Genomic DNA, 24,028 nt, shown 5'->3' on the forward strand with positions numbered 1-24,028 from the left:
ATTGGATAGTGATACCATGTAAAGGTTTCATGTGTTTCACAAACTGGGTGGTTTGATGCAGATCAAGTGAGTCACCTCTAGTTGTCAGAATTGTTGCTTTAGTAACAAGTGGGTACACTGCACATAGATAAAAAGAGTGAGATGAAATAGAACCTTGGGTTTGTTCTACAGATTAACAACATGGAAAACACGTGACCAAAAATGTCCTACCTAGTTAAGTCCTTATGTTGCATTTTTTATTTCACATACTGAAGTTAAAGAATAAAATTATTCAGAATTATTCTGTTTCAGAACGTATCACATTTTACTGTATTTCACAATTCATCATTAATATGCAATGAGCTTAACATTAGCCTTTTCTTATTTTCTTCTCCTCGTCTAATGCCATCATTTAATTAAATTTTCTTTTGGTGTGTTCTTCTACATATGGGACCCAAGTGCTCTAACGAGTGCTAATACATGTCTTTCAACACATCAAAATACATCAAAAGCCCCATTGGGACTGGCATTAATAATACTTCATCCATTCTGTTAACTTCTTGTTTTATTTGTCATGAACGTATCTCTTTTTTCTCTTTCTACATGAAATAAATAGAAAGAATGCTAATAAAAATCTAAATTGCAGTGAACTCAGTTCTTCCAATTCCAGCAAAGAGAGAAAATTCAAACAATTTCATGTTCGTTTCTGAGATAAAGGAAAAGTTCTTAGACAATCAGAAATACTAATTATTCTGCATTTCTCAGACTCCCAAGACCTCAGGCATTTAAAAGAGAATCAACACTAATCCAAGGTTGAATTGAAAATCTGTCAACATAAAGCAAGTAGGAATTATATGGGTTTTTTTCTGGTTTGGTTTTGTTGGGGTTTTTTTTGCACATTCCATGCTTTTACTATTTTCAAGTTAGTGTTTTTATGTGTACAGAAAAACACAGTAACAGATAATGTGTTTCAGACTCAAATCTTTCATACTGCACCTTCTCCCAGTACTCAGATAATTGGAATTCAAATTGCAAGACTGATAAGAAAAACTGCTGGAGTATGGTTTAGAGTGTGTTTAAAAGGCATATTTCTTCCAGACTTATCTGAACGAAGGCAGTGCATGTGGAGTGGATTCCTGTAAGTGTTTACATTATAGTTAGTGTATTTGAGATCTAAAGCAGCTAAAAGAAATGCTTCCTTTCTAATTTTTTATAAAAGTATTGTACAAGATCAGAGGCGCTGTGATTGCTAACTGACTCCTTTCATAATGGAAGAAGCTATTATCTCTCCAAAGTACAGTATGAAGTAGTTGCAAGTGTTTCGTAGTATAAAACACCATGCAGGAGCCTTAAAACCTGCAGTACTTGGTACACAGTCTGTATCAAGCAGATATATGTGTTCTCTCTCATTCTGTCTAGTCTTGTGAGAATACATCAAGAGACAAAGCCTCAGGTAATAAAATTGTCCTTTTAAGCTTAAATGGTAAATGGAAGATCCTGTGATTGGAGCACAGTATTTGGAGCTGTAGACATTGTCTATTTGTGATTGTGCCAAAATGCTGCGCAGCCAACTTTTGTGTTTCCAGGGTAATCAAGAGATTGGTAATAAATATAAAGCAAGGATATAGATAATATGTAAATGAGGCTATAAAGATATTCTGTGGAAATGATCAGAGAAAGCCACAATTTAAGAAGGAGACTGCAGCATGAGCGTTGTGCCCCATGTGAGACAGCGGCAGTGGGGATGTCTGTGTATTGCCTTACTCCCAGCACATTACAGCTCTTGGCTCTCAGTGCTACCAGAGCAAATATCTGGTCTGTTGAACTCAGGCATTTCTGTGGAATGAACCATTTTTAGTTTTGTCATAAAGCTTTCAAACAGCAGTTTTTGCAGCCCTCCTTCATAATGTCCTCTGGTCTCTCCTATACCTGAGGATGAGGTCAGTGGCCCCTGTGTGGGTTGATCCCTTTTTTTCAACATGCTCTTCTCTGCTACCAGTCAAAACAGAAGCAAAAGGAATAAAGGAGAAGAGTTGAGAAACACAGGGGTTAATACTGTGAAGTCTGTGGGTGCAAACAGGATTTTGTTAAAAATGAAAAGAGGTTGGGTGGAGGTAGATAAAAAGAAATCTGAAATAATTGTTCTGTAGAATATGGCCTTTCCACATAGGCAGAAATCCTTCACTTCTGTCAGAAGATAGTCAAATAGAGAATGTCGTCTCTTAATTAGAAAGAAAAATACTCATCAAACACATCTCATCACTGGAAAGCTAATGATCCACAGCTGCTAGTCTGAAAGGGCAGGCTTTTTTTCTGAACAGTAGGAAGTGTTAATCATTTTGGATGAGATTTCTTTTTAAAATATACTGTAGTTTGCAAAAGAATAGGATATTCAATACCCTAACTTAAATTATTTTTTGAAGTGTTGTACACTAGGGATAGTGTCATGTGTCTCTCTGAATGATCATTTAATGCATGTGTGTCTGACTAAGAGTATAAACTGATGTGATGTTGTAAATGGCCAGTTCATGCCTGTGACTCTGAAAACTTTGATCTTGTGGGAGAGAAGAAAAAAGCCCTTCCTTACATTCTTTTATATAGGAAATGGCAGTTGTATTAAACTGTAACCTTTGAGACTCCCACTCATCTCTTTAAAATAGTTAGCTTGTTTCGGTAGTGATAAGCATCCTTTTTTTACAGAGAGAGTCATTATTTTCTTGGAAGGTATAATGCCAGATACAGTCCACTAGATGCTTTACAGACACAGGCAACTCCCAGAACTGTTCTTTTATACTTATTCTTTAGCTTTTCTGGTTTGGTTTTGGGATTTTTTGGTCTGTATTTGCTTAATGGATGGATATGTTGGTTTACTTCCCCGCCTGTCATGAAGATTTGTACATACCACTTCCTTCTTCTCTTTCACCTCAACAATCAGGCCTTTTATGCATAAGAACTGAGTCCTGGAGTTTTCTTGCTGTTCTGCACAAGATTTTGGGTTTGCTCATGTTTACTTAAAAGTTTTATCTGATACTGGAAATCTGCTTGTTTTCTCTCATATGCATTTCATGAGTGCGTTTCTTGTCTGGGAAGAGTAATGAGGCCATTTAGGTCACAGTGCCATCCCGGTGTTGGTCTCACACTGCACACATCTTATTTGTGTTGCACTGTTTTTGTAGTGCTTGGCTAAGACAGTTGCCTGAAAGGAGGAACTGGTTAAAATTCAGCCAGACTAGATGGAAGTTAAAGAGGCAGGTCAGCAAAATCATCTTCAGGAGATGTCAGGCGTAATATCCACACTTTTGAATGGTATGTCCATACAAGCTGTAAAGAGGTAATATCTTAATATGTTTTACTGGCCCTCTGAGTCCAGTACTGTAAGGAATTAATGCCCTTGAAGGTCATTTGGCATTTAGAAACTTCAAGTGAGACCTGGTTGGATGAGAATTCATTGATATTCTGGAGTACAGAGTACATGATGACCATGTTCTTCAGACTCCAGTCAACTCCATGTCTCCTGAGACTGAGTAGATTGTTGGCTTTTTTTTTCTGAGGATTGTTTGAATAGTACTTGATTTTCTTAACCTCTTTCTAACCAAAGTTCAGCTGGGGCCCTAAGAAAGACTGTATTGTGTTGCCTTTTCTCAACAGGTCATCTCTAATACTTACTTTTCTGATACTTGGTGCTGTCTGCTGGCTTCCAGAGCACTCTTCAGTGTGCATGCATTGACTCAGGGCATTTCTGGGGTTAAAGCATGCACAGGTTTTTTGCTTTTCTTTTGAGACACAAAATTTGTTGTTAGTTGGTTACATCTAATTTACCACTCTTTTACAGACAGCAAGCTCACAGAACAGTTCTTGAGTGCTATGAGGTGTTGTTTGCTTCTACTGTGGCTTTAAGCTGGAGATGAAATACCACACAGCCACTCACTCAACCCCCTCCCCCCCCTTTTTCGCCCACATCCTGGTGGAATAGGGAGGAGAATTGAAGTAAAACTTTTATGTTGACTTAAGAACAATTTAGTAAATGAAAATAAAGTGAAATGTAGTAATAATGGTAAATAAAAATAGTAATGGTAATAAAAGGGAAAAAAAACCCTACCAGAACAAGTGATGTGCCATGCAGTTTCTCACCACCTGCTGACCCTTGCCAGACCCCTCTACTTGAACCCAGACCACCTGCCCTTCTGGGTAGCTCCCCCCAGTTTATATCCTGGGCATGACATTCTATGGAGTGGAAATACCCCTTTGGTTCGACTCATCTGTCCCAGCTGTGCTCCCTCCCAGGTTATTTTGGATATTTTCCACTGGCAGAGCGTGAGACAAGGGAAAAAAGGATCCTTGACTTTGGATAAACAGAACTTAGCAAAAAACTCCAAAACATCGGTGTGTTACCAACACCATTCTCATTCTGAATCCAAAACAGCTACTAGGCAGCAATTAGCTCTACCCTAGCTGAGACCAGCACAGCTTCTTATGCATTACCAGGTCTAACAGATTTCCTTTTAAACTAAACAACCTAAAAAAAGCATTTTTCTTTCAAATGAAAAACTGTTAAAAGTGCCAATATCCTGGGTTTTGTCTCTCACACACTGTTTTTTCAGTTCTTTCAGTATTTATCATGTTTGTCTTGCAGCTTCATAGGACTTGCATATACATAGTAAACAGTGGTAGAAAGCACAGGGATGAGGTAAGTTAGCTGATCTTGAGAGAGATTACCTAAGATGTAGATTTTTTTTCTTTCTATGTGAGAGCTTGTATTTGATAAGAGAATTTTGTTTTAACTCCGAATGAAAATCTAGCAGAAGACTATTAAAATCTGCATTTTATTCTTACTCATCTTTTTACACATCTTGGTGATTAATTTGGGAAAATGAGCTCTGTTTTGGTTTACCTAGGCATTGGCATTTAGGTTTGCGAGTTCTGTAGCACACCACCTTCATTCCTTGTAGTAGGTATTAAAAGTAAAAATATTCAAAATCTTAACTATTTGGATGAAAAAGCTTATGAGGATTTCTGGATGTTTATCCAGCTGCAGTACATAGTGTGATTTGCTTTCACTTTTTTTGTTGCTGTAGTGTCTCTGTTGTTTGTTGTCTTTGTTGTTTTGTTTGTTGAAGAAAACAAACCCAAGTTGTGGCTATAGCTGGCTTAAATAAAAGGGGAAAATAGGGAAAACTGGAGGTAAAAATGGTTTTACTTTGTCCCCATCCAAGTCCAATTATTTTTAGTTCTTTCCTGTAAACCATTAATTCTGTAGCAGCATCAGCAGGGAACAATGTCTAGACCGTGGTATATGGAGCGGGCAGTGGGGATGGGTTTCTCCAGAGGCATGATCCCATGCTGAAGAGTTATTTAGGCACACTAGGAGATGTAACCCAGCCAGGCTTCTGGCAGTCCCTGGTCACAGAGCACTTGAGCTGTTTTGAGCAAACATTGCAACAAATCAAAGTTTTCAAAATGGTGGACTTAGGTGGCTTCTCAGCATTCTTTTTAATCCCATTTTGGATGAGTGTGGGGTCAGTTCTATTTTACTATACTTTAATTAAAATAATCATATGATTTTAGCTTTTACTGTGATCTTTTGCTAGTTTTCCATGCAAAAGATTTCTGATTGCTACTTCTGCTTGTTTGCATGACATTACTACAAAATGACCATGTTCTTTTTTCTAAATAGCAAACAAATCTTTATTCAACTCTTGTGCCACCTTTCCACTGCTACAGGGTTATTTCAAAGCTAAAACCAGATTCACTAACACGTTGAGGTCTTCTTTAAATTAATTGCATCCCTGTGACCCTGTGACAAGAAAAATGGAGAGAGACTTTTTACAAGGGTATGTAGTGATACAGCAAGGGATAATGGCTTTAAATTGAAAGAGGAGAGGTTTAAATTAGGTATTAGGAAGAAATTCCTTATTGTTGAGGGTGGTGATGCTGGAACAGGTTGCCCAGAGAAGTTGTGAATGCCCCATCCCTAGAAGTGTTCAAGGCCAGGTCGGATGAGGCTTTGAGAAGTCTGGTCTAGTGAAAGGTGTCCCTGCTTTTGTCAGGGGGGGGGGGGGGGGGTGAATCTAGGTGCCTTTAAGGTCCCTTCCAACCCAAGCCATTCTATGATTCATGAAAGCAGCTAACCTTTCTTAAGACGTAATCTTATTTTTATGCTATTTTGCATTGTCCACAAATGCATTATTTTATGCGAGAACAATTAATATTCCTCTTAGATGATAGTACATCTTTCTTTTCCAAGAATTAAGGTAGGAAGGATTGGGAAGTGTAGCAGTTGTATCATGCAGGTAAGTGTGAGTCAGCAAAGTGGTTGAACAACGCTCCTGTCTAAGGAGATGTGGGTTTCTTTAGAATTGTTTTAATTTATTGGTCTTAACTTTGTACAAGAGTTTAATGTAATGCTGATTTCAATCACTTTTTTTCCTGCCCTGTCTTCTAGCTTTTTCTTTTTGTGGTCTGGAACTTTGAGCTCTACATGATACCACTGGCTTTGTTGTTGCTGCTGGCATGGAACTACTTCTTGATCGTATCAGGAAAAGATAACAGGCAACATGATACAGTAAGTCTTCTCTACTTCAAGGGCATACATGTCCTTTTCTTTTTTTAACTAGGTAAAATTTTTAAACTGTGTTTAAATACGAGATCTTTTTCAAAATGTCTCCCTTCATGATGTTCGATGGACAATTTTCCCACCTGCAATTTAATTTTATTCTGGCTGTCCAATAAGTGTGTCTGGTTTTGTTGAAATGTCATGTAAAAATATAATGGAACATGCACTATCTATAGGATCTGTTTTGTGTGGGAGCAGAGAGGCTTATTGTTCAGGAAAAGGCAAATTCTTTGAAAATGATTTTGTATGGCTAAGTCCTTATGTTGCATTTTTTATTTCACATGTTGAAGTTAAAGATTAAAATTATTCCAGTTTTTTAACAGTTTCAGAATGTATCACATTTTACTGTATTTCACAATTCATCATTAATATGCATTGAGCTTAATATTAGCCTTTTCTTATTTTCTTCTCTTCATCTAATGCCATCATTTAATTAAATGCATGTAGTTGAGATATAATGTAGCAAAAATTTACTAATAACTGGCATTTATTAATAATATTAACATGGTTTGGATTTTCAGAAGTACATATTAAAATTTGAAGTTGTATTCTATGCTGTGCAAATTTTCTAGCATCCAGGCAGATAAAGGATTTTGCATGAGGTACTGCTGAGCCTTAGGAATTCAGCATTTGTACTAGTTTTTGTATCCCAAAAGCAGCATGCTGTCTACTACTTCATGATCTGAATGGATAACTGAATGGGCAAGTGAAAAGCCAAAACAGATTAGATAACTGGTCTCCAAAGACAGTGGTTAATGGAGGTCAGTAACAAAGGGGCTACCATGGTGCAAGGTCCTGTTTAACATCTCTTCTGGTGATGTACAGGAGATGATAATGCACCCCATCAAGTTTTTGGGTTACATCAGGTGTTTGGGACCATTTGACACTCTGGATCTGCCGCTCAAAGGGATCTAAGTGGGTTGGATAAATGAGCTGATAGGAACCTCAGGAAATTCAAAAAGGAAAAATCCTGCTCTTGGGGAAAAATAACCTGTTGAGATGATACAGAGTGGGAATTGATTGTCTGAAAGCAGCTATTTGAATTGGTCTTAGAAGGCTGTGAGGTAAACAGAAACATGGACAGTGGATTGAGGGAAGTGGTTATTTCCACTCCTCAGCACTTGCCAGAATGAATCTGGAATAGTGTGCAGTTTGGGACACACCAGTTCAAGAATGTCACTGATTGACTTCAGTGAGTTCAATGAAGGGCTACCAAGATGATCAGGGGCTTAGGCCCTCATCAACCAGCCCTTGAGGAGAAGCTGAGGGAAGTGGGCTTGAAAGATCGTGGAGAATAGAAGGCTTTTAGTGACTGGAACACACTGCAAGGAGGTTAACAAGAAGATGGAGCTAGACTGCATAAGTGGTCTGTGGTGGAACAGGCAACAAGCTTCATTTGAAAGAGGTTCAGACTGGAAAACCTTTTTTACCATGAGAATTCTTAAGCAGTGGAAGAGGTTGCCCAGGAAAGTGATGTTGCTATAGGAAGTTTCCAGGACCTGACTGACTAAAGCTCTGAGGAACCTGATCAGACCTCATGGCTGACTCTGCTTTAAGCAGGAATTTGGAAATCCCTTCCAGCCTGAGTGATCCCCTAATGTCTAGCAACTGCAATTATTAGAACCCATGCAGCCCTGATCCCAACATTGTTGTTACCTGTCTATGTCACCAAAACTGTTATGCTTCCAAGGATTATCTAAAATTAAGGTGGGGGGATGGTAGAGATATTCCCTAACAAAAATATGGTTTCATTTATGGAAGAAGCCTAAGATCAAGATTCAAAAGATGCAATGCTTAAAACACAGCCCATTGTCTCCTGATGGCTGAAATGCTTAAAGCTTCTCAACCTGAAGATTTTTATAAGTACCTGAAATCCCTGGTGAAAGGAGAAATTTCACTTGTGAGCTGCAATACACTTAATTTCTCTCTGAAATACCACCTGTCTGGGAAGATTATCTGGTCATGTAACTTTTCTAACAAACTAAGGAAGCTAGTGATAGACTCTCGGTTGATAGATAGTTGATAGATTCTCAGTTGAGAATACCGAATGCTGCTCCTAAAACTCTCCTCTTGCTGAGAGTGCTTCAGACCAAGCTAATACAGCCTGTGTCAAGCAACCATGTTGATCCCAAATGTTTGATATCTGTGCCATTAATGACTGTTTTTTCTTTATGTATATCAGAAGGAGGTTGGGCCCTTGTTTTTAATGATTTGAGTTTGGTTATCATCATGTTGACTATCTACCTTCAGTGAAGTTATCTGCAGATTTATTTTAAGCCTTTCTAATTAACTCATGAGTCTTCAGTAGTATCAGGAGTCCTTAGCATGGTATCATTAGAAGTAATTTAAATACTTATGTTTCCTATGCAGAGTGTAAATTTTATCTTAATCAATTACACAGTGTTTCCTAGTGGCTAGAGAATGCTTCAATACTCACATGATCCAGCTTCTGTTCCCAAGTCTTCAGAGATTCCTTGTGTGTCTCAGTGAGATCATTGACTACTTATCTTAGAATATCATCTATTTGTGAACTTTTCTTACCTAATTAACATTAGACAAGCATAGTTTAAAACTGTATATGCTTTGTACTTGTTTGATGTCTATGGAACATACTTAAATTTGGGGCCATGCAAAGCACCTCAGAAGAGTTGGTTTCTGTTGTAATACCTCTATCAGAAAACAACTATCAATCGTCTCATCAGTCCAGGTGCTAGGGACCACTCTTCTGCAGGCCAGTGATTAGTGATCACTGAGTTTCTGTCTGCTTATGGCAGATAGACCAGCCTTAACTCATCCTTGTTTGACCATCTATAGATAAGATATCATTTGCTTTTTCCTATTGGGCATCAGGGTATTTTTGAAGTAGTTTGAAACTTATTTCATCGTGGAGTAGTTCAGCTGCCAAACAAAGTACCTCTGTTATAACATGAACCTGTGCTTCTTGTTTGAGTGCAAGTATGGTTATTTTGCCATTTATTACAACTCCTAATGAGTTACAAATGTGATTCCTTTCTTGAATTCAAGGTGCAATGTGGTTGGGGTAAGGGGGAGGCCCAAGTGTATGTCATAGTAGGAGGTAAGTCTACTGAAATGTCCAACAGAGAGGTGAAGCAGCATACTATGCCTCTATGGATTCAGCTGGACTCTTTGTAGGATTGATGTTCATTCTGGTTTTAGTCCAACACTGATGCAAATTTCCAAAAGAAGTGTCAGATTCCCTATCTTTTGTACATTTTGATCAAGATTAGTTGTATTTCTGAAAGACAGGTACTCTTGCATTAAACATTTGTGTAAGTGGCTATAGATAGATGTAGATTTAGTGGATGGTTCTGAACTGTACTAAAACAAATTAATTTCTGTCATTGAGTCATGTGGCAGGTATAAAAATCACATTATAAATATTTCTTGCCAGTATTAAGTGAGGAAAAGATAACCAAGATGGCATTCTTAAGGCCTTCATCTGAATTTTACAGTAACATTTTTGCCTGAAGTACACCCCGCTGCTTTCTCCAAGGATCTTTACACTTTCTTATAATCATACTCCTGAGTATCTGACCTCACAAAATCATTTATTTTTAGCACAACTGCTGTTGTCATATTATACCATGATCACCTAAACACACAAGATTAGAACGGAGAGAATCTTACTAGGCTGAGATTTTTTTCTTCTCCTGCCTTTTTTCCATTATTTTTTTCACATCCTCTGTGGGAGAGGTATCAACCACTGCTGTGTTTCTGTCACCACTCCCTGCCGCTCCTTGTCACCTGTGCTGAATCTGTGTGGTGGGGAGCACACACCCACCACACATGTGCATGTGTGGGGAACACATTGCCAGCCCTGCGCCTATGGAAGGTACTACAAACTAACAGAAAGTGTGCTGGGGTTAAAACCTTATTGTCAGTATTTTTAAGAAGCTACTTAATACTTTGATGATTTCAAATATACAAAAAAAAAAAAATCCCTCACCTTTGTAGCTTGGAGAAAACAGCAGTGCTCCTCTCTGGTGTCTGGGATCTTTTTTATATTTCTAAGCAAAAGTCACAGTCATTATTAACTGCATGGAGTTAATGGGAAAAAATTTTGTTGCTTTTGGTTCTGGTTTTTTTGTTACTTATACATTTCTACTTCAGGCTGTGTTCTGCATGTTCTGACTACCTGCTTGAGCTGTCTAACTTAAAGAATGGTCAGATAATCTCCCAAAGTGACTTAAAAAGTTCCCACTGTCCAGCTGCTCTTGTCCCTTTCACTGGGATGAAACAGTTGATTATATGGTTGGAGTGTGTCATATGGAGAATTAAGAACAGTTTGGGTAGCTATGAATCATTATTTTTACCCTGTGTACATAAGCCTGGCTACCACAATTAGGACAAACTGTGACAGTCTCTGTCCCAGCTGTCATAGCTGTTGGTCTATAATGCTTAACTACTGTAACAGGCACATTGGATCTCCTCTGGTGACACTGCAAGTTCTTGTTCTTCCATGACCAAATAGGTAGCAGACAGGGAGCGCAGGTCATTTTCTCCTCCATCCTGCCTGTGGAGGAGTGGACAAATCTGAAAGAACAATAACCAGTTGCTCTTACTGACAGCAGGGACTTGGTTTTTATTTTTACAACTGGAGGATACTTTTTGAGGATTAAGGACTACTAGGAAAAGATCCACCTTGCCACATGGGGCAAAATCTTCTTTCCCAGAAGGCTGTCCAATCTGTTGAGGAGAGCATTAAACTAAAAAAAAATGGGGAAGCAGGTGATGGTGACCCACAAAAGTGATTCCTCAAGTGAGGAATCACAGAATAGTTTGATTTGGAGGGGATCTTCAGAGGGACACCTTCCACCAGACCAGGTTGCTCAAAGCCCTGTCCAACCTGGCCTTGGAATTCTGCCAGGGATGGGGCACCCATAGCTTCTCTGGGCAACCTGTTCCAGTTCCTCAGTACCCTCACAATGAAGAATTTCTTCCCAATATCTAATCTAAACCTGCCTTCTGTCAGTTTGAAGCTATTGCTCCTAGTCCTGTCAAGAAATTTGTGGACTGAGTTGGCAAGAAAAAGGTGCAGGGTGAATGGACAGGAGAATCCTCAAAACCAATCCAACAGGACAGATATGCCCCCCAGGCCAGGTGTAGGCACACAAATAAGGAAATGCCTCTGGAAAAGTCTCTCATACCCTCTCTGTGAACCCAGCATGTCAGAGGTCTCTCCATTAAGTACATTAGTGTGCACAATATGGGAACCAGTAGGAGTTCAGAGGTCCTTGTGCAGCTACATTCATTCACGATCATAGAAATGTGGTGAAATTGCTGTTGTGTCCATATGCAGTGTATGTATACTTGCTTTTTAGTCAGGACAGGCTGGGAAGGTGGGGAGTGGGAGTTGCTCTTCATTCCAGCAAAGGGAGGATGATGAAGGGATCAAGGCATCTGGCATACAAGGAGAAGCTCAGCAAGCTGGTCCTGTTCTGTGTGGAGAACAATGATGTGTATAAATGGGTGAAGAGAGCAGAAGAGAGACAGCCTCTTCTCAGTGGTGCTCCACTGCAGGACAGTACCAATGGCCACAAACCAAAATACATGAAAGTTCATCTGAGCACAAGAAAGCAATTCAGTTGTGACTGTGGTCACAACCAGGGCCAGATTGGCATGAGAGGTTCTGAAGCGCTCATCCGTGAAGATATTCAAGACCTTTCAGGACATGGGCCTGGGCAATGTGCTCAGAGGGGACTTTGTGTGAGTAGGGAGGTTGGGCTTGATGATGTCTGCTTGGAGTGGGGAGGACAGGATGTCCCTGCCAACCTCTGCCACTCTGATATTGTCTGAAGAAACTAATTTTTCTCTCCTTTTGGTCTACTATTTGTTAGGGATTTTTTTCCAAGCAATTTAACAGTTAATGGAAGAATAATGTACATCCCTGAAGGTACCTGTGAATGTTCTTCTGCTGTTTATACTCCCATGGAGAAGAGGTTTGATCACTTAGTATCTTGCACTGATAGTTAATACTTAGAGCTTTTAAGGAAGTATTAAATAGCCAATGCACATGTCATTGCATAGAAAATGATGCTAAATAGCTGGGAGCTAATGTGCCATACACAATTTTTTATGAATTTGCATAATGAAGTATATATATTATTTATCTTTTAAGACTTATATAAAGTGACAACAAGGCATCTTCTACATTGTAGATTTTTTCCTACAGACTTTGATGATTTATATATGTGTGTTTCTATCAGATGTTAGAACTAGCCATGTTTTGGGTGAAATTTTGAGAATAGAAGAAAAATAATTTTGTTAAAGACAGACTTTTATTTTGAGATTTTAAGCAGTTTTCTCTGGATACTTTTCTGTAGTCCTCCAATATGAGGATTCAAATCCTCATGTGTATTCTGGGAATTGCCAAATGAAGGAAAGCAGAAGAGAATTAGAAGAATGATGCTTATCAATATATCCATCTCAGTGAATTCTTTCGTCACTTAAGAAAAGGCGGCAAGCACAATGAGCTTGAGTTGATCATAGAAGCCCAGCTCACTTGCTCCTCGGAGATCTGATTAGAATCCTGTCATTTTGTTCTAGGAGCCAGGCAACAGTGTCTGTCAGAGCACTGTCAGGTGGATTTGTTGTTGCTCCTGTTTGGGGCTGAGAGTGCCATTTTGCAGTACACTCAATGCATAAACTAACCCTACCAGGAGAGTGCCTGACTTTAACCAGCTGTTTTTCTAGAAACTGAAAACTGAGTTACCAAATAAGTAAACAAAGCAGGAATTGGATTTTTTTTCTGTTTCTTCACTTTATGGTCTTAGAGACCGAGTCCTGACAGTTCTTAGATTCAAAGGCTTTCATGTGGACACAAAATCTGAAGCACACCAAGTGCTTCAGATCCCTTGCAGAGTGATACTTTGGGGTTTTGAGCTTCAAGTCTGTAAGTTCTACTCTGCCAGGGAGTCTGCAGAGATTTCTAACTGCAGACTAAATTCTTGCTATGATGGAATAATGGAAAAAATAAATGTCAATGTCCCTGTATTCTACCTAGACAGTGTCTGGAATATGCCATTTGCACAAGATACAAAAAGGACATTGCCAGGTGAGGAAGTACATCTTGCCTTCTTTCTGACTACTTTCCTGAGAAGTTTTGCCTCTGGTATGATAGCAACAGCAGCAGCCACAAAACCCTCCAGCATAAGGGGTGATGGGAACACACAGAGTTAGCCACAGAATAATATGTGTGCAAAACTAGCTAGGTTCATGGCTTTAAAAGTAAGGGAAGTGCAGTTGTTTTTATAAAATTGTTTTCAACATTATGCAGAACTGATTTTACCTTGTGTTTTCTAGCTCCCAACTAATCATAAACTTTGTTTTCATTTGTCATCAATAAAAGAAGTTAGAAGGGCTTTTGCGAATGAGTCATAATCTGTCTCTGGGCATGGTGGGTGCTGTCAAAGAACAAGGACTACCTGCCAACATGTGCCTGAATATTAAGTAGTCCACTAAGAATCGCTGTCTCCATGCAGATGATTTTTTTTTTTTTCTATGTGATCCATACAGTCAGGAAACAAAAATACAGTGTAATGCTCCACAATGGGACAGGGTGAGTTTTTTTTTAATATATCACAAAAGAAACATGAAAATGTCATCTTAATCATGCATATAAATTTTATTAATCAAGTCTCATTTTTATGAGTGCAAATAATCACTGAAGCTGGACAAATTTGCTCTAGATTGTATCAGAAACATAATTTTAATGTTTAGTGGCCTGCTGCATTTAAATGGAGAATTATCTTTATGAAACATCCTCTTCATAATTTGCCATTAAATGAGAACTGAACAAATCAACATAAATCTTACATAAATGTTGATACTATAAATATTTTAAATGCATTGAGTAACAATTCAACAGTCCCACAGTACACTATGTAAAGAAATATATTGGGTGGCAAGCATTTCTCTTCTGCAGCATAACAGAATGTGGTGCTGCAAGTGACTGCCTGGGCTGCAGTTAAAAGAGGCTGTTCATGCTGCAGTCATAATCCCTCTGTCAGAGGTTTGCATGCAGTAGTAGAGCATGTAGTAAACTCCTTGGTAAAACTTTACGTGCCTGTTCTTATCCCACTAGCAGCTGCAAAACCCAAATGCACTACAGAATTTGAATGTTTTGGCTTGTTTTGATCACCTGAACAGAAAAAGCCAAAACCAAAACTGCACCCTAAATATCTCCAGCATTTTTTAAAAAATAAAATTGGATGCATTTTTTTCTGTCAGAAGCCAACTGGGTTTTTTTTAATTAATTTTGCCACATTTTATTTCCACAGTCTTTCAATACTGCTGGCATCTAAAATAAATTTGAAGTTTACTGCACAGAGGAGGCATTTTTTGTATGAGACTGTTATGATTTTTTTCTGTTGCATTTGCCTTCAGATTTAAATGGCAACAAGATTCACTTGACAGGCTGTAGTGGCTGTTATAAATAATCAATACCACATAACCTAATATCAGTTTAGTTTCTAGAAAAAATTCCCATAGTAATGTGAGATTTTTATTCATTTTTGTTTGGCTTTCTATCACTTTAGTACATTTTAATAAAGCCAAGACTTTAAGAACTTTGGGATTTTACTGTATTTACAGAAATGTATAAACACCAGGAAAAAAATACCTAACTGAAATTACAACAATATGTGTATTACATACATTTTCACCTAAAATATGTAACATAAATTTTTTGACAAAAAAGCCAGTCAGCTTCAAATCTGCGTCTAATAGTCTGAGTCACACCCATAAGCTTAAAATAACTTGGATAAATGCTATTTCGTAACAGAAGCATATCTAGTCCTACTAGAATATGGAAACAATATATTTGAAAAGAAATAATAATGGCAATAAAAATGTATAATGAGCCATTGTGTTCTTTATAAGATAATTAATCATTATTTGCCTAAGAACTCTAATTCACAATATTTTGTGAAGGCACTATTTTTAATAGTCCTGCATAGTAATCTTTCACTGATACTTAGCCAAGCAAAGAATGCAGTTATTTTTATTCTGCTGAACTAAAAAGGAAGCATTCTGAGAGATCTGACATTTCAAGTGTACAGTACATATTGAAGCCTTTAGATGGAGACATACTGCAAATAAACAACTAATATTCAGTTCACAGTGCACTGCGTAAATACAAGAAAAACCTAAAAAAAAAAAAAAGAGAACCAAATGTTGAAAGAAAATGAGAGAAATGGTATGGTATTTGTACCATCGTAATGTTAAAAATTACTTGCTCTTAACTACATTGGCAATTGAATATTGAGGGCATATACAGCTGACAACAGCAAAAAGGTTACATGTTCTTGTATAATCAACTGTATTTATTGCTGATACATATTTCCAAGAAATGTATTATACTGTAAATAAAATTCTGCTGTTGACATTACAGAACTCTGTGTAATCAGCAGCTTGCATCAAAAGGCTCTGATAGCCGTATTAGTCTCATTTCCTATTAAGAATCAGAATAAATTACATTATGAGCACTTCCCAGAATAAGCTAACAAAATGCATTGTTAGAAGACATAATTTGAGTGCCTACGTAAAAATCAGAAAGTATTTTAGCAGTAACATACTAATGCTTTTCTTTTTATTCTCCTGTCTTCTGTACTGCAAGATATTCAACATTACTGGGAAGTTTATCACACCAATTATCATATCTAATAATTCAGTTATTCTGATGATTACTACAGATGAATACCCCAAGATCAAAACATTAATAGTTAATAATTATTAGTATAAATCTGATTGGACCCAGATATACTGTACCTCTAAATCAGAATCTGTTAATTTGATTTTTATTTTCCTTACAAATGTGGTAAAGAAAAGGTGGACATTTTAATGAAGATGTATCTCCTGTAAAGTTTCTCCTTGGCAATTCCATAAAAGAAGCAGACGTCATGTTGTGAAAATGAGCGCATAACTGCTGCTGTAGTGTGCTTGTGGACAATGGATATCTTTCCTTCAAATTAAGTACCAGGAAATGATCTGAGACAGCCCAAATAGTTTTATGCATCCTTCTTTAATCCGTACACATTGCATAATTTTATATTACACTTACAGGCATACACTGAGTTGCATGGCTCACAAGCTTGCAGTATGTTTTATGTCAGGACAATATGAATATAAATCCAAACAGTTCTGAACGTATAATTCTGACTACATTATTTTCACATCTAAAATGAAATAAATTTGGAACCAAATCTCATCCTCACTTTTGATTTCTTTTATGAATTTTAGTACTTAGAAAATACAAATGTCTGTAGATATTTTGAGATCATGATGTGTGCGGCATAGAAAGTGTTTTGTTTTTATTGGAAACTGCCTAGATTTGAAGGACTACAAGTAAGATCTAAGCAGATATGGAGAAGTTCTCATGAGGGGCATCGCTTCATATTAAAATATTAAGGTAACAGTCGTCACAGCTATCTGCAGAGTTAGTGTCCTTTTTTTTCTTTCTTTCTTTTCCTTTATTTTACATGTCAGGGCAGAGCAAATATTATAAATATGTAAAGACATCAGAGTATCTTCTGTGCAGGTGTTTCTTTTGGATCAGCTGAAAAACGTAGAACAGAGAGAATTAATGATGGTTAGCACACTTTGTACTAAGAGAGAAGGACCTTTAATTAAAAGTGGTGCTAAGTCTCAGAGCCTCACTTTTCCACTGATTCTTTAGATTGAGGAGGTATTTCTAAGTTCTCTATAGCTGTAGGGCTTTGATTTAACACACCTGTAAATAACTAGAATCCAACTCTGCTTTGCAGATGTTGAGAAGTCAAAATGAATTATTTTCTCAGAAATTCTATCCTCTTTGCTAGTCAGTAGATCTTTAGAATAAATGCAATTTGTATTTAATGTCAGTTTCCTCAGAAGAGTGCATTCTAGCCCATAGATGCTGAGGTTTTCTTCAGTGTGAAAATGTGATGGTTGTGCTTCCTTCTGGTGACCTGGTGTATAGTATCTGTGGAGACACAGCAATGGTCCTCCAGTCTGCTATGTCTAGTTTCTTTCAAGACCTTCTACCAATATGCATCATATAAGTCTGTGACAAGTGATATTACAGAAGGTCATGTCATTTTTAACTGTTTGCATTAGATTTTTCTTATTTCCCTAGTGCCCCTCCGTTGTTTGATTAATACTACTTGATTTCATACAAGGTATCAGAAGGCATCATTTAGAGTGAATATTCTAAGGACAGTGTAAGATTTTTGCCATAGAACTTTTATTAAAATAAATATAACATTTCATTTTATCTTTATTTACTTTTTTTTGCCCACCTTCTCTCTCCTCTCCCTCCTTCCCCATCACCTCCCTCCCTCCCTTATACCTTCTCCAGGTATAATGCTTGACATAAGGATCGAAAAAACTACCATGTTCCTTCAAAAGAGAGTGGAAGATGGGCACTTTATTTGAATAGAAATGAGACAGAATCAAAGGATTAAAAAATCCATTGTGGGGGATTTTTCTACTGTATTCTTAATCCAGTGTTAAACTGAAATCTGTGTTCAGATCTACCGTACCTCTCTTGAACAGCCTTGCTCTGTTCTGCAGTAGACTGTACTTCACGCTTTTGTAAGGATTCAGTGTGCCAGTAATTCATATATCATATGACTATGAAGAATCTACTTTCCTTGTTTTAATTTGTGGCAGAGTTCTGAAAACACTTGTTTTGGTGCTTTAATGAATTTTATTATGGCAAATTGTCCGAATGTTTGTGTTTGTTGGGTTTTTTTCTTCTTCTTTTTTTTGTTTTTGTTTTTGTTTTGTATACTTCAAAGAATTATTTATGCATCCTGGGCACTGGCACACTTCATTACATTTTATTTTGCTACAAAAAAATGAATTCAGTTTTTCTTCCCAAACAATTCAGTACTCCATATCTCAATGTAATTGATGGCATGGCTAAACTAGAAAAAGAACATAGGCTGGTAGTGGCTTTTGAATTAAAAAAAGTAGTGAAGGAGATGGAAATCTGGGCTTAGTCTGATACTTAAAGTAATTTCAAAGGACTTTTTATGCCCTCTGAAGAAGTTAACATTTTGCCTCTCTATAGATGTAATGTAGTTTGAGATCATTAGATGTGGAAGAAAAAAACACACCTGAGTCTGAAGTGTTATTATCTGGATAATTTATTGTCATGCAAGTGATTTCTGTGAGGTCCCATCATTTACAACAGTTTTAGAGATTTCCAGTTCAACTGATTGTCTCCATGCTAACTTGAATGCTGATGTGAGATAGGCATCCTGCTATTCAACCTTCTCAAGGCAACGAATTTCTGGATGTGCATAAAAGAGATCTTTAAGTGTCTGGGGAATATGAATGTTGATAAGTAAGAGACCTACTGACTTAGTGAGCTCTGGGCATTAGGCAGTGTGCGAGTCAACAGATCTGTCTTATATCTAGGGCTTTAGTCAACTAATGTGTAGTTAAGCAGGTGTTTTGCATGTGGAAAAACTGATCAAAAAGAGCTTCCATCTTCCTGCAGCCCTTAACAGTTTGTTTTCCTCCTCTTTTCTCAGTTTACCGTTTTCTTGGTAGAGCTGGTGAAGCTGCTCAGTAAACTGAGTCACTGGAACCAACTGCATTACACATCTGAGGATGTGTTCTTTTGAAGAACTCAGTTACTCCAGTGATATAGTTTACAGCTCAGCTCCCCAAAGACTTTGAACAGCCCAGGGAATATAGCAGTGAGCAACCAGGAGAGGAACAAGAAGTTGATTCAGGTGCATGGAAAACATAAAATGCCTTTGTTTCAGAGTGGTCAGTGGTCAGTGAAGGCTGGACCTCTCAAACACCTCTAAATGGGATGTAAGAGGTGTACTGAACTAAGCCAAGAGCTACATTCATTTCAGCAACTTTGCTCTCAACATTTCCCTGTGATCAAAACTCTCTGCTGTCTCTGATCCCCTTTCTTTGAGGGATGGAGCAGAGCTGGCCTAAAGGCCAACAGAAAACAGATTGGGGAGGGCGACTTCTTCATGGATAGTGGCTAGAGCACAGCTTGGATTCCTTCTGCCTGAGGGGACTCAGAAGTACACCTGCCTGACTGGTGCCAGGTCAGAGGGTACAGAAGATTTGGTCAGTCAGGCTCCTCCTGCTAAAATTGTTATTCTGGGCAGGGAAGAATTCAAGAGTAATTCCCTAATTTTTCAGATCATGCTTCCTTCTCATGCTTTTGGACATGCTTGCTCTTTATGGTTTCTTTATATTTCTAGTTTTACTTCATTCAAAGCTCCAGGACAGAGCAGCCAGTAGACAGAACTGGAGGTTCCTTCCCCTCCAAAGAACTGTAGTTAGAGGGGTTCTGGGACAGGGTTCGAAGAAGAAGGAACAGCTGAAACTGCAAATGTTTTGAACTGTGCAGGTGACTTGCATGCATGCACAGCGCTCCACTAGATGGGCCTGTTACATCAAACCATATGTTATTTATACTCTGCATGGGCCCATGTAACAGGGCTAATTGTGACCTTCTTGATGGTAGAGCTAACTCAGAGAAAGGAAACTGATACACACACTTTTATTTTTCAGCTCTTCCCTTACCTGAATTTGGCTTTTGGATAAAATCCCTTAAATTCTTGCACCTGGATGTGGGAATACCCTTGCAGCATTGTCTAGGGGGGGAGTGGCTATGAAGTGGTAATTTTAGTGTGTTGTCTTAAATGACATAAATTGTTTCACATCAGTGAGTTTTGCCTCCACTTTTCCTCTTTACGCATATTTTATAATACATAGTGTAAAGTTTCTGCATCCATAATAGGCCACTGGGCTACTTGGATCTTTGATGACCTTCATTATGGACTTTCTTATATCCTAATAAGTACTTATATACATATACATAAAGATATAAAGAAGCACATTATTTTCTGGTTATAAGGAGGTACAACTTTCATTCCATCAACAGAGAATTTTCGTGTTAGGGTCATTGATCACAATGTCATGAGAGAGGGATTTTTAAGTCCGAGTCTGCCACGGCCTATCTTTGGAAAATCATTTGATCTCTCTGTAAACTAAACTTAGTGGTTTATTTCATGCTGATGATATAACTATTAATATTTGGATAAATAATTTAATGTATGTTTATATTTCATGGTGTTGGACTGAAAAACTATATATGGAAAAATACATAGATGCAGATGTGGCAGGTACAGCTAACAATTAATGTGCATAAAGTTAGATGCACAGATTGTATAAATTTATTATTAAGAAACAGACTGCTAATGTTGATAGAGCATATGGTATATATCATTGTTGAACATGATAAGAAGATAAGCTACTCTGAATTTATTACCAGCTTAGTGTTCTTCAAGAATCTCTTGGTGAACACTGTAAATTCTATTAAAATGTTGCCCTTTTATGTAGGTAACTGTAAATTTGAAGTGAGCATGTGGCAGCATAGGCAGCAGTGGAGCTGACAAAGGATTCCTTTAGTTAAAGTAGGCATATACTGAATTTTGAACTACCTTTTAAATACTTAAATTGTCAAGCAAGCATTTTGCAAAGGAAGGGTTTTCAGTATATAATTCCCCAATGTAGGTCAATTAAAGCTATAACACTTTCCTAAATTTGAATCTCTAGATCAAGTGTTTTTTCCTAGTTGTACATTTTCCCTCTGTGCATTTATTTCAAATGTTAATAAAGTTTTCATCTACAAAAGGCTTAGAATTGACAGAACAAAACTCTTTCTTTTTAAATGATGACAACTACTACTGTTTCTGTCTGCAGGTAGTGGAGGACATGCTAGAGGACGAGGAAGAAGAGGATGACAGAGATGACAAGGTAATTATCCTTCCTAGCACTTTGGTATCTGGGGATGGGAGAATTTAGACATGACACTGTTTTTACCGACAGTTAAAAAAGGAGTTGATGTGTTTTAGTCCAGAAAATTGGACAGAGCTGTTTATCATCCTAATAATGCTATAGGGGGTTGAGGGAAAGGTTAGAGGTCTATAAATCCTGCTTTTTTTCTTTTTTTCTTTTTCCTCTTTTTTTTCTTTTCTTCTTCTTTTCTTCTTCTTTTCCTTCTTTTTTTTTCTTTCTACTTCTTTTTCTTCTTTTCTTCTTTTATTCTTCTTTTTCTTCTTAGTTTTCTTCTTATTTTTGCTTTTCCTCTTCTTTTTCCTCTTTTTTTTTTTCTTTTCTTGGTCCAGAGCTAGATGAAATATTCTTTTCTGCCAGGAACAAGAATAACTCAGCCTGTCTGGAACTTGATAGCATTTGTGAAGATAACTGCAGCAACAACTGGTTTTGAAGGACAAAAATTCCTCCTGTCTTGACTACTACAAATAGGGCTGCACTTCAGGGGAAAAATGGTGTGGAAATAGCAACTCTGTACTGGTTAAGGATGGGATACTGACATTTAAAATTCTGAAAGAACTGCTGGATAGAAGAATGTCTTGAATGTTTGCACTCCATATGACATTTAAATAATCACAATTCTCAAAGACATTCACTTGGTTTGAAGTTTGCATTGTGCCCCGCAAGCTGGGAAACCATAGCAGATCATTCACCTGTTTGAGTGGATGCAATTCAGTTTAGATGCTGCTGGTTAGGTTGAGGATTGCAACCACAGCAAATAACAACTTATTTCCACATATTATTGAGCCAAGCCAAGGGACTTCTTGGATTGGTTGTACCCCAGAGAGAGGGGAAAAAAAAAGAAAATAAATCAGTATGACCTTGCACCACTGAAGCAATGGCTAGCACTGGCAGGATAGCTTTCTGGTGAAATGAATGCAGTGAAGACAGCCCAATTCTTGCTGGTATTTTCCTATCAGGTGATATTTGTGGAAGAAAATAAAAAGAAAAAAATAAATAGTTTAACAACAACTCTGCATTAAAATTGAGATTATTTTGACCTTCACAGATGTCCCCCCACTTCTGTTGTAATAAAGTAATTTTTTTTTTTCTGAGAGGAGAAAAACAGTTCATCTTAATTTATGCTCTTGACCTTTTTTTCTGGCTGAGATGTACATTTATACACCATTGTAAGAATTCATATGCTGGCAGCAGCATTTGAAATGTCAGAAAATTCACTGTGATTAGTTAATCCCCTCAATGATTATTTTTCTGTTAGCTAAAGAAATGATAAAAAAATAAAAGTATTTTCCTTGTTCCGTTGCCAGGTCAAACATTTTACAATTATTATGTGAAATTCTTCCATACATCACTTAAATTGTTAGCTGCATAATTTCAGAATCAGCTGACATTGTACTAACAAAATCTTTTACAAAACACATATGTGATTTTTTTGGACACTGAATGATGTGAGCATCCATTTCTAGCAATAAAATACATGATTTATTTAAAAAGTCCATCATGTAGCTGTGGAGAGCTTGAATTTTATCTCAATATGCTAGCTCTGAATCATCATTTGTTTTCTGATGAACACTGATCTACCATCCATTTGAGGCCATTTTTCCTGTTTCTTTCTGCTTTATTATTAGATCTGGTGCAAATGTATCATACCACTAGTGTGTGTATTCCTGGATATTTTAACCACTGTGATTAGTCCACAAATCGTACTTAACTGCTTGTAGTTTAAACCAGCCTGTGTAGTTACTCTTAGTGGGTTTTGGAAACTGCTAAACAAACTCCTTTAAAGGAAGAGATGAGGGCAGAGGTCAACCCCACCCCAGCCACCCCTGCCCCCCCTCTCCCCCCCATTCTCTGGTGATTCTCTGAACAAATGCCAGGCAAAACATACCTAATTAGAATATCACTCTAGGTTTCAATGTTGTGATCTAATATTCAGCTTTCTCAAACTGATGCCAGAGTTCAAACATTTTTCTAGATCTAGTTACCAAGGCTGAATAAAAGTGAGTACTGACATTACTATGTGCATTCAGTGAGCCCTTTTATTGACAATTAAGAGCTATTTTTCTATACAGAAGGTGTTAAGGTTGATTTTTATAAATTCAAAGCTGTCTTCATTATTGCAAATATTTTGAGCTCTCAAGATTAAATATGCTGTTTGAATTGGAAAAAAAATTGCACTTTTTAAAACAAGCATATATGGACTACTCTATTTACTCAGTATGTTTGCAATGGGTGGTATTTTGCACTAGGTTAGATTGTAAGTAATAAGCACATGGTTAGGACTGACTTGTTTTTTTGTTAGAAGCTAGTAGGCTGCTTTTCCCTTCTGGTGCACTAGACATACTCTCTTAACTACTGCTGCTCCTCTTACATGTTTTGTCTAAATGAAAGGGTGCAGGTTTGTGGTTTTTTAGTGTTTTCTTAAAAACAAATGCACATTTTGTAACACCAGATGGTAGTGGCCTCTGGCTTTTATTATTTCTCTAGTTTTTTCATGTGGTATAATAGAAAACTCGGGAAAATGGGTCTTCTTATGCGAAGAAAGTTACAAGATTAATAAATGTGCCAACCCCTTACTTTCATTAAAACTGAAGCATATGT

At 37.4% G+C, this 24,028-nt stretch overlaps 1 protein-coding gene across 3 annotated transcripts in view; it reads left to right on the forward strand.

Moving 5' to 3' along the window:
* Positions 1 to 24,028, forward strand: part of MCTP1 (multiple C2 and transmembrane domain containing 1) — a 235,301-nt gene that overhangs the window by 174,562 nt on the left and 36,711 nt on the right. For all 3 annotated transcript variants that reach the window (XM_069000758.1, XM_069000759.1, XM_069000760.1), the window contains 2 exons: positions 6,422 to 6,541; positions 21,335 to 21,388. In XM_069000758.1, coding sequence (XP_068856859.1) covers positions 6,422 to 6,541; positions 21,335 to 21,388 — 174 coding nt within the window. The remainder of the gene's footprint in view (positions 1 to 6,421; positions 6,542 to 21,334; positions 21,389 to 24,028) is intronic.

The sequence above is a fragment of the Aphelocoma coerulescens genome (assembly GCF_041296385.1).
Source record: "Aphelocoma coerulescens isolate FSJ_1873_10779 chromosome Z unlocalized genomic scaffold, UR_Acoe_1.0 ChrZ, whole genome shotgun sequence".
NCBI lineage: Eukaryota > Metazoa > Chordata > Aves > Passeriformes > Corvidae > Aphelocoma > Aphelocoma coerulescens.